At 37.0% G+C, this 12298-nt stretch overlaps 1 protein-coding gene across 1 annotated transcript in view; it reads right to left on the bottom strand.

Moving 5' to 3' along the window:
• ADGRV1 (adhesion G protein-coupled receptor V1) overlaps positions 1-12298 on the bottom strand; it is a 548798-nt gene that overhangs the window by 283377 nt on the left and 253123 nt on the right. Inside the window, exon 84 of the mRNA XM_047730885.1 lies at positions 5401-5501. Coding sequence (XP_047586841.1) covers positions 5401-5501 — 101 coding nt within the window. The remainder of the gene's footprint in view (positions 1-5400; positions 5502-12298) is intronic.

Raw genomic sequence — 12298 nt, 5'->3', positions numbered from 1 at the left:
GAAATGCTATGAGAAAGACCAAAATAAAAGCCTAGTCTGTACTCTGAGTTGTACATTGGTTTGCTTATCTAAGTACCTTTCCTTTTCTTAGTAACCCAGGGTTGGGGGGCAGGAGGGAGAGGACGAAACGAAAAAAAAAACAGCAGCAGAAGTCTTTCCTTCAAGAAAGAAAGACAAATGTTCGTAAGTAGTTTCAAAGGCAGTGACACTTCAAAAGAAAGTAAAAATTTAATTAGTAGCATTTCTTAAATAATTTCTCATAGTAAAGGAAATAGGTTGACGGTGTGGCTTTAGCAATAATAACAGCAAAAGCAGGATTGGCAACAACAACAACCAGATTTCCTTGGGTCGTAACATGGTTAACCTAACTTCCTAACAAGCCCCGTCCAGAAACCCGTCCTAGACTTACTGGTTCAGTATCTGAATTTTACTAAGATGCCGACACAAAGTATAAGAAACACTTTTCTAACCTACTTATGTATGCACTAACAAATAATCCTAAATGTTCTACTGAATAATGACCCTTTGTGTTTCTCAAGTACCCAATCGTCAAAGCATGATCCAATTTTGATCCTTGCATGTAAATTCTTAAATCCTTTCCTTTAGTAATGAAAGCAGAAATAACATAGGATACCCTGGTTACCAAGTGATGAACCAAAACTTACAGCCAATGCTCTGATTAGTCGACACTTTATAATTTCTGTTGCATTCTGCTTCAATTGATAAAAATATACCTGTTAGATACATGTTGTCAGACTCTACACACACAATGGCTTTCCCGAGCTGGCGGTCACAACAAAATAGTGCCAAGCTGAGGGAGAGAACCTGGGCCCTGCAGGAGCCAGAAGGAGCCTGTATTTGAGAGGTTACACATGGCTTCTGGCTTCATTCACATGTAGTCAATGATTCTCAGAGTCTCAAAGATACTAGATATTCAAAGCTAAAATGAGACAGGCTGCAGATTAAAGCAGACCCTGCTGGCAGGAATATCTGAGCAGCATTCTACCTGGGAAACAAAATGACAGGGCAAAATGACACCCCAATTGTTGCAGAATGAGAATACTGGGCAAACAATGATAGCCCAACCTCAGCTAGCTACCAGAGAATGATCCTCTGAATTTTAAGGGAATTCCCTCCTTGCCTTTTTTTTTTTTTAAGATTTTATTCATTTATTTGACAGAGAGAGAGAGAGATCACAAGTAGGCAGAGAGGCAGGCAGAGAGAGGGAGAAGTAGGCTCACTGCTGAGCAGAGAGCCTGATGTGGGGCTCGATCCCAGGACCCTGAGATCATGACCTGAGCTGAAGGCAGAGGCTTAACCCACTGAGCCACCCAGGTGTCCCCGCTCCTTGCCTTTTATTGAGGAGAAGGCCTATATAGTTAATACTCCTGCATATCCAATGGCCACAATAAACTTAAATTTAAGCATTTAAAATTCTCAGACATTCTCAACTGTCATCTGAATTCAGATAATATATAGACTGGCTGGCAAATTTAATCATTGTTACATATATATTTTTCCAGACAAATTTATTCTTTAGTTTCAAAATATGTGCTTAAGACACACAAACAAAAAAACAGAGGGAAAAGCCCCAAATATTTCCCTCTGTTAAGTTTACCAATCAGAGTAAATGCAGTTCTATCTTATCATGTTTTCTATGAGAAAACTTCTGTTCTTTTTTTAGATCTGGAGAATTGCTTTTCCTGACAGAACCCCTAGAACCAAGAACCCTGAACTGCAAACTTGTCCTTTGTCCTAGTTGTTTACCAGCCTTATCAGGGCACACATGGGTTGGCAATGTGATTCTAAGATAAAAATTTCAAAGATATAATTAGATGTTTTTCCGAGAAATATCACCCAATACCATGAAAATTTGTTTGCTGCTTTTCACATCATACTTGAAGTGAATGATCTCACAATTTCTTGCCAGTTAGTAATTTTCTTCTAGGTAAGTGAGAAATATTAACTTGGCACTGAAGAAAAATACATACTTTTTAAAATAAGCAACACTGAAAATACAGATCTTATCTCAAAAACTTCTACCTGTGACATTTCAATGAACACATATTTCAGTATAAATAACACACTTATTAAAAGTTATTCACAGCAAAAAATACAATGATGGAAACAATCTTATGCCCCTGAATTTAACTATAAGTGATAAAGGACAGAAAATACATTCTTAGCTAGTGATGTACAAACTTTCTTAAAGTACCCTACACATTTATTTAATTCCAAACAAAACGGATTAAAAAAACAATGGTAAGAAGCCACAAATGTATATTTACTATGTTGCAGAAGAATACTCTCTAGCCCAAAGAAGTGCTATAAAAACATCTCTCAAGTTTTCTACTGAACTCCATTTTTGCTAGACTAAAAAACCATGAAAAGGAAAAAAAAAAAAAAAATCTTCTACTGCCACCTGCTGGTGATTTATAGTCAATGATTCTCAAAGATGGTAGAAAGATAAGCTACAGATTAAAGCAGAATCTTTTGACTGTTAAAACAGGAATAATCTTTGGATTCTTGTTTACCTTCCTCACATTTATAGACTATAGACTACATATAATACATTTTATAATAAATTATGGATGTATAGTATAAGTATACATTTTTACATATGTTTCTAGTATAGAAGTAGAGCCAGAAGCTTATTTTCTTGACTCCTGACTACCTTGCTCATTGATTGATACCCATTGCTCTGAAATAAGTCAGAGATTGTCACATTTCCATTCTTCCCTTTCCCACAAAGGCCATTTAACCTAGTCAAGGTAAGCAATAAAGATTTAAAACTGAAAGCTTTTGGCTGACCTGTGAGAATTTGCAACTCTAACACTCCAGGCCAGCTAGAGAAGTTTCATTCTTGGAGTCAAAGAAGGATATAAGCCAAATATCTATTTCTGAAGACTTCTCAAAAGGAAACTCACACTCTAAGGACGTCAACATAACGTTGGAGGATTTTAAATGAGAGATCCGAGGTTGGAACTGGAACACCCCCCTGGCAAGATTCCGTAACTGGAGATATAAACACGATTTTAAAAATTCAGAAAGGGCAGGCCCAAGTTCCTGTAGTCAGCTTCATTTCTTTTTTTGGAGAGTCTGAGAATTTAAAAAAGCCTTTGCTAAGAGATTTTCAGGGAAACAACTATTCTCTTTCATTAAGAGGATATTTTAAAAAATCAAAGCAGATAGGTAAACCATTTTGAGGAAACAGTACTTTTTCCATCAATGATATACCAATTCTTCCTACCAAAATAAATCATGGAAACGATGTTTTCAGTGATTTCATGTCACAAGCCACGCATTATAGAATACTTCATGCCACATGGCTTCATCTATTCTAAAAATAAACCGAAAAACATGGATTTCACTAACCTTCTTCTCTAAAATTAATGTTAAGTACAACGTGAATCAGAAGGCAATGTCCCAACATATAAATCCTGGGTCCTTCTTTTACATCCCTAGACATGAGCAAATTTGTCTGCTAGGACACTGAAGAGTTGTCTGTAATTCTACAGTGCTATAATTAAGACTTGTACAAATTCTGCTGCCAAAAAATCACCAGAGTGGGTGGTGAATGCAGCCAAGTAAACTCTAATTATGGAAGGCGGGTTTTCTAAGATTTTACATACAAGAAGCAAAGGCAAGATCAGACAGCTAAGATAGGTTACCAAGGCAATATAAATAGCTTTGTCAAATTCAATGCAAGCCCCCTTTTGGGAACAGCTGTTACCTCCCCTAGCTCATAGGTACTTCAAAAAAACTCAATCTGGAATCCTCCGCTTAGAGTCTGGCTCTTAATTGTTCCCCCTAAATTAAAGTTACGAATTTACAAGTGCCATTTTCACTCCTGCGACCAAAAAAAGTCAGCAGGAGTCCAGTATCTCAGAGAATTTTTCATTTTATATTTTAGCTCCTCCACTGGTATTATTTAAAAAACTTCTGTTCAGAGTTCAATGAAATACTTTTAGCACTCTGAAAGACAGTATGCAAATCCTAAGTGTATAGCACAATAAATTTACAAAAATTGAATATACGCATATAACCAGTAGCACCCAATCAAGAAATAGTATTTTTTGTACTCTAGAAGGGTCCCAATTACCTAGAAAAGGGGAAATTTTACTTTATAAAATAAATACAAAGTTCTCTCAATAATAATATTATATAATGTATTATTACTATTTGGACCTGTAATTACAGCCTTCAAGTAGAAGTGATTATAGTTTTCCCCTTTGCTTATATAAACATCTATGCCCACCTCTCCCCTTATCAACAAACTGCATGAAATTCTCATTCAAGTCCCAGGTCAGACATCACCAGCTTTATGAAGACTTCCTGGACTTTCACAGAAAAATAAATTAAGCCATCATCTACATTCGCAGAGTAGTTTGCAAATAGTCTATGTTCATAGTACACACACACACATTGTCTACTGTTCTAGGCTGTGAGTTCCTCATTGAGAGAAAAGGCAACTAATTTCATCTTTTGATCTGTCCTCTAGTGTTTAAACTGGGCTTTAAATTTTGTGCTAATGAATGACCACATGCTTCTCATGCTATTATCTTATGCAATTGACACTCGAATAGTTTTTCAGAAAAGAATGTTCTACCGAACCATGTTCTTTAATATTAAACAGAACAAAATACAGGTGACTCTTGAAAGACATGGGTTTGAACTGTGCAGGTCCACGTACATGTGGATTTTTTTCAATAAGTAGAGTACTGTAAGTGTCTTTTTCCCTTATGATTTTCTAAAATAATGCTTTCTCTAGCTTGCTTTAACCTAAGAATGTGGCATTTAATACACATAATATACAAAATATATGCTAATCAACTGTTTATATGACCTGTAAGGCTTAACAGTATACTATCAGTAGTTAAGTTTTGGGGGAGTCAAAAGATAAATGCAGATTTTTGACTGTATGGGGAGTCAGTGCCCTAACTCCCATGTTTAAGGGTCAACTCAATATTATCCAGATATTTTAAATATGTATCATCTTAATGCCCTCCATATGAAAGGATTTGTAACAGAGCATATTTTATTCCAACAGATTAAATACTATGCTAATTTTAATACATATACACATTAGTTATATATTTAGCATATATAAGTTGAGAATATAATGCTTTGTGATAAGAAGCAACTCTTTTCTTGTAGGGGATGATAGTACAGTACTTTTCTGGAGAAAAACATTCACAAACTTTTGAGGCTCTGAAACTCTTTTGAGGCTGTGAAACTCACATTTCCTCTTACCATGCTCCTTCTCCATCCTCTGCTACAAAACGAAACAAGCTTACTTCAACTAAGTTGAAATTAAATTTTACTTATCCAACTCAGTTCAAGGGTCACAGGAGAAACGTGAACATCTCATGAAAGGTAGACATTCCGGAGCTCTCCTACCTGTGTACCTAAGCTGGCTGCCATCATGTGAGTCAGAAGTTTAGCTGCAAACATGGAAAATCTGGCACAGAAGATGTGGGAAAGAACAGCCAGGCAAAACCCTGTAGGAATAAAAAAAAGTCCACGTGCAGTTTTACAATCCATGAACAAACAGTCACGCAGCAAAAGTCTTCGGAAGGCCTACTGCCTGCCTCTGCTGCATAGTGTGGTTATCTGGCAATGATGATACTGCAGTTTTAATCTACTCCATTTTATGTGACATATAAAATCTGCACACTGATCAACTAAGGCCAAAGGACAACTTTAATTTTCAAAGAGCCACATGTTCACTTCTTTACTCAAAAGACTGCCCAAATCAAGCAGATTAATAATTTCATTAAACTTCCGGTTTTCTATGTTTCCATTAGACAAGTTATACTGTTTGAGAAAAGGATCAAATTTCAACCTAACTTATTAAGAACAGGTGGCTTGGCAACATAGAGATATTTAGGGAGGTGAAGATTTTTTAGGCATAAACCTGTGAATGGTACGACTAAAACTCAGGCTTAGTAATTACCCCCTTTTTACCTAGTAGGAATAGTTATGTAATTACAACAGTGGTAATTAGGAGTTTTAAGAGTTACTCTATGCTACTGGGGGCCAAAACTGGGAACAAAATGTTTTTTTCCTCTTGAGATGACTTTCAAACTAAACATCCAAATTTTTTTTTTATTTTTTTTTTTTAAAGGATTTTATTTATTTATTTGTCAGAGAGAGAGAGGGAGAGAGAGCAAGCACAGGCAGACAGAATGGCAGGCAGAGGCAGAGGGAGAAGCAGGCTCCCTGACGAGCAAGGAGCCCCATGTGGGACTCGATCCCAGGACGCTGGGATCATGACCTGAGCCGAAGGCAGCTGCTTAACCAACTGAGCCACCCAGGCGCCCCAACATCCACATTTTTAAGTGGAATAAAGAAAACTATTCTTATCTTCTTGAAATCTACTTGTCAAGGCAATGATTAGAAACTCAGTATTAACAAATCTTTTATCTTGCAATTTGTATGAATTTCTTTTAATACCATGTTTTAAGTACAGAGTGTGTGTGTATATATATATATATTTAAGATTTATCTATTTATTTGAGAGAGAGACGGAGAGAGGGTGAGAAGGTGAAAGAATGTCAAGCAGACTCTGCACTGAGGACAGAGCCTGACGTGGGGATCAGTTCCACCACTTGAGATGATGACCTGAGCCAAAAGCAAGAGTGCACCACTTAACCAATGGTGCCATCCAGCAGCCCCGAGTATATACATATTTTTGAAGCATTTCCTTTCTAAAATTTAAATGTGCTGCGAATAGTAACCCATTTGTTTTTTCACATAAGCCTCTTTTTTTTTTTAAGATTTTTTTTTTTTAATTTGACAGAGATCACAAGTAGGCAGAGAGGCAGGCAGAGAGAGAGAGAGAGAGAGGGGGGAGGAAGCAGGCTCCCCGCAGAGTAGAGAGCCCAATGCGGGGCTCACTCCAGGACCCTGGAATCATGACCTGAGCCGAAGGCAGAGGTTTAACCCACTGAGCCACCCAGGCGCCCCTCACATAAGCCTTTTAATCCCTCTCAATAATAGTGTTATTAATAGCGTTATTTTGTCTAAGAATTATCAAAACATAATAATTGGTATGTATATGCTGCTTTGCCAGGCACGTTGTATGCATTACCTCACTGCATTTATTCCACATTTGCTTTCTCATTATCTTCTCTGAAGCTATGGACCTAACTGCATGTTGGCATAGGTGGACTGGGCATCTGCCAAGTGCCCACATGGGGTCTATCACTAATATTCCTTACAGCAATGCCTGTCTTAACTCCTTTTGGGAAAGGCTTTCAGTATGTTTAGATTTTAATAAGTTAGACAAAGTTCCACACAGGAAGTGAGTCTGCATTAGTCAAGGCTTTGAGCCTAGGCTTTTGGCCAAGAAATCTACAATAATCCATTTTCAGGACGACTGCTCTAGGTTGATCTGGGACAGGTGTGCAGCTCTTGGGGCTGCCCCAAAAATCCACCCACACAGGTACACAATACGTCCAGAAACTGCAGAGTCATGCCTGACTTTGCACCCTTACCTAGGTAGTCTATAAACTAGACTAGTCTATAAACAGAAGCTGATGCTCTGAACTCACCAAGGTACACTCTGATGTTCCTGTGATGATCAAAGCTAGTTTAAACTTAAAATTTCGGATGTGTGTGTGGTGTGTAATATACTGATTTCAAAAGCAAGGCCTTGCAAAATTTTTGTCAAAATAGGCCACATGATCATAAATATGTGCTTTTCTGTACATCTATTGTGGTAGATGCGAGGCCACGGGATTAGTGCCGGACAAAGTAGAAATATACATGAGTCAACTGTTTTTTTTTTTTCTAGTTCACGACAAGATCTTATTCACAGCCTTTTCCCTTAACTTGGTAATTCTCCATTATACTCACATACATGAAATAAATTTTGTAGTTAAACTTGACCAGCTCAATAATACCTAATTAAGTATATAAGCTTCAATTAAGGGACGCCTGGGTGGCTCAGTTGGTTAAGCAGCTGCCTTCAGCTCAGGTCATGATCCGAGCATCCTGGGATCGAGTCCCACATCGGGCTCCTTGTTCTATGGGGAGCCTGCTTCTCCCTCTGCCTCTGCCTGCCACTCTGTCTGCCTGTGCTCTCTCTCTCTCTCTCTCTCTGACAAATAAATAAATAAAATCTTTAAAAATAAATAAATAAAAAATAAAATGCTAGCATGACACCTGGTGGTGGTCCTGGATTCAAAGCCAGTGGTGGGAAAATGGGCTAGATTCTATTAGCCTTTAACTATAATGCATGATAGTGATCTGGATACATTTTTTATTTATGGGAGAAGGTGCTAAAAAAACTCAAGCAGGCTGTCCCCTAGCCTTAGCTGGCCTTGGGGAAAATACTGAATACCTTAGATTTAAGAAATAAATACTTCAGTTTCCAAGTTCCTAATGCACTATATGCTAAGGACTTCCCTTTTTTTTTCTTATCTGATAACGAATAGCTATATTTAGCACATGTGATTTAATCTACAAGTTTTTTTTTTAAGTTGTAAGAATTTTTTTGGTTTAAATTCCTTTAATATGAATATATAAGTCACAGGGTACCAAATGTTGTAGCTATAAATAGAATGCTTTTTTAAAAAATGAAGTATAACAATTCTAAGTATTACTTGAAGGTGTACTCTCAAGTTTTTAAAAAATTGACTCCTTGACAATTATGTAGAAACAACAAAGCAGCTGGGTGCCTGGGTGGCTCAGTCTATGAAGCATCTGCCTTTGGCTCAGGTCATGATCCCAGGGTCCTGGGATCCAGTCCCTGCTTCTCCTTCTGCTATTCCCCCTTGTGCTCTCTTTCTCAAATAAATAAAATCTTAAAAAAGAAAGAAAGAAAAAAACAACAAGCAGCTAACTGAATAATTTTTCTTTCCTTTTTTTTTTCTCTTTTGGTGGGTTCCACATCTGGCATGGAGCCCAAACTCATGACCCTGAGATCAAGGCCTGAGCTGAGATCAAGGGTCAGACCCTGACCCAACTGAGCCACCCAGATGTCCCCCTTTATTTTTGTTCCTAGCACAGTGTAGTTTACAGACTCAGTTGGAAAAGAACAATTAATAAGTTAATTAACACAATGACTTTTCTATATCATTAGAAAGTGAGGGGAAAGATAAACTATCCTTAACAAAACAACATTGATAATCTTTGATTTAGAGGAGAAAAACTCTAAAGAACTCCTAGATTCTTTTGCTATCATCAAACTGGATCAAAGACCTTATCTATCCACACAATATTTATATGTTTGTATGAGTATAAACACAGGTAATGCTTATATATGAATATGCATACCCAGCAAAATTATCTATCAGCATACCGTAAGAATAGGATACATTTTCCAAATTACTGGTTTATCCCTCCATCAGCCAAATATTAAGACTTTTTGCCATGAAATCTTTGAAAAATGTTCATAAACTTTTGTATCTAGCTATGTATCTATCTCTGTCTTCTCTGCAGATAAATCTCACTAAAACCAAATGTTCACTACACATTATTAAATCAGTTATTATGTTGTCAGCTTCCTTTTTTTCTATTTTTCCACCTAATGCTAACTGTAATTGTTACTTTGTTTTACTTTTTTGTTGTTCATCTCTATTGGTTACCAGATTTCTGTACCTTTCCTCTTAGCATGGTGCCACCTGGTTACTGCTAATAAACTAAAGGCAGAAAAACAAAATTGTCAAGCCTGAAAAGTTTTCTCTGTTGAACAAACGTCAATATGAATCTCCTTACAGAACACAAGGTCTGGGGGAAAGGATTTCTCCCCAAGGGATGAGGTTGCCAGAGGGCTAGCCTCCAGAAAATCAAGAGTGTTAACCCTGAGAACCACACGTGGCTATCTACATTTTAATTAATTAAAATTAAATAGAATGAAAAATTCAGTCCTCTCTTGTTCCAGTCATATTTCAAAGGTTCAATAACCAGATGTGGCTGGTGGGTACCATACTGGACAGGGCAGAGCATTTCTATAATCACAGCAAGATCTATTGCTACGTTAAACTGTCCTGAGTGAAGGCCAAAAAAAGAGTATGCTTTTTCATACTTTTTTCATATTTCAGGATAATTTTTATTAAAAATGATAAAGTGAGATGTTTAATAATTTTTATTAAAAATGCTAAAATGATGGGGCACCTGGATGGCTCAATGGGTTAAACCTCTGCTTTTGGCTCAGGTCATGATCTCAGGGTCCTGGGATCAAGCCCCTCATCGGGGTCTCTGCTCAGCAGGGAACCTGCTTCCCCCCTTTCTCTTTGCCTGCCTCTCTGCCTACTTGTGATCTCTCTCTCTTCTGTCAAATAAATAAATAAAATCTTTTTAAAAAATGCTAAAATGAGATCACCCAAAGTACAACTTTGACTTACATTGTCACAAGAACATCTTATTGGAGTATGTCAGATCAACAACATATATTCATTTATTAATTTAACAAGTAGGTATTGAGAAACTACCATACACCTGTTGAGCAATGGGGACACAATGTTCAAAAAGGTAGTACTTGCTGCTCTACCCATGGCTGTGTCTATATTTCTAGCTGTATCCTCTCCCAGACACAGACTGGTTTATGAAAGTTCAGAGGACATAATTCTGAGCAAAGAGATGTGCAGGATAACATTCTGGGTGGTTTTCAGGAAAGTTGTCATCATTCTTAAAACATGATCCAAATAAGTGCCTTTCCTTTGGCAAGCCTAGATGTTGTTGTGTGATGCTGAGAGCTGCAGCCAGTTCAAGACCATGTAGGGACAAGACTGAGAAAACAAAATCTTTGAGGAAAGCAAGGCAGAAAAATGAGAAGGGGGTGGGCTCCTGAGGACACCACTGAGGTACTGAATTAATCAACCTTGAACTAAATTTGTTTATTTAAGAAATGCGAGCTGTCTTCTGTTACTTGCAGCCAACTTCATCCTAAATAATACACCCCATGTACAGAGAAACCCAATGTTTTTATGCCATGTCAGAATTAAAACTAATCTCTCTGACTTACTTTCCACAGTTATCTCTTCAAATGGTTTTTTAAAAAAATTCTTATAATACTTTTTTTCTATTCTTCATGCTAATAAACTACTTTCCCATTTGATAGAATGAAGCTGTTTTGATATACCTTCTCCCATAATCACAATGGCTATTTTAGGACAATGACTACAGTGAATATAAACGATATTTTTGGAAGAATGTAACACAAAATTTTGGAAGAATCTCTTACTTTAAAAAAATAATTTGAAATGAATGTGGCATCTGGTAAAATATTTTTTTTTCTGGAAAAACTATCAGAATCTCAGCTTGTAAAACATAAAAGACATAACTAAAATAGTTTTGTCATGTAATAAACCTTGGCCAAAAGAATAAGCATGGCTCAAAGGACTTTAGATTATCTTTATTTATTTATCCTGTAAGTCTTATTATTAGCAATTTATGGACGGTTATTTTTCTGTTACTTAACTGTGAAACTGACATTGGATTGACATGTATACACTTAGTAATCTGTCAAGTAAATAAAGCCATTAGCCATTTAAAAGGGAAGGCTTTAGTTTGATTAACGTGTTAATGATCTCTTTACCATGAGAGAACAAAAAAAGAACAGATGATATAAATGTAAGGTCTCTGGTCCATCTCTAATCTCTGCTTAAAAGTCCTCCACACATAGAAGACTCAGCCATAAGAGCATCACATAAGACCTAGTTCGCATATTGATATTAAAACTGAAATGGATTATGGAATGGTACATGGTCTTGTTCAGATCACAAGGCCACAGGAATTGTGAAAGTCAAAAGTCAAAATCACAATGATTCTGACTCAATAGCTTGTATTAGTACATCAACAGTTACAGGAAGCAAGGTAGGCTTCTTTGACATTATCCTCCAGATACTCCTGTGTACCTCAAACCACACTCAGGATCCTTAATAATTACACTATAAAATTATGGCATTATGGCATTATGATCTAAGGTCTTTTAAGCTGTATTTCTTCCAAGCCCCCTCTGAAAGTGAGTTTCATGGTGTTACACTAAGTGCATGGTTTTGGTTCACTTGTCCTTTTATATCTTTTTAGCTTCAAAAGGTAACCTTTGCTTAATGTCTTGGTATTTGGTAAACTGGTTTACAGTTTTAAAAGCCACAGGTATATATCCCCATCTTTCTTTTTTCTTTTTTTTTTTTAAGATTTTTTCTTTATTTTTTTGGCAGACAGAGATCACAAGTAGACAGAGAGGCAGGCAGAGAGAGAGGAAGGGAAGCAGGCTCCCCGCTGAGCAGAGAGCCCGATGTGGGGCTCGATCCCAGGACCCTGGGATCATGACCTGAGCTGAAGGCAG

This window comes from Lutra lutra, chromosome 5 (assembly GCF_902655055.1).
Source record: "Lutra lutra chromosome 5, mLutLut1.2, whole genome shotgun sequence".
NCBI classification, from domain to species: Eukaryota; Metazoa; Chordata; class Mammalia; order Carnivora; family Mustelidae; genus Lutra; species Lutra lutra.
This window is presented reverse-complemented; position numbering and strand designations above follow the sequence as displayed.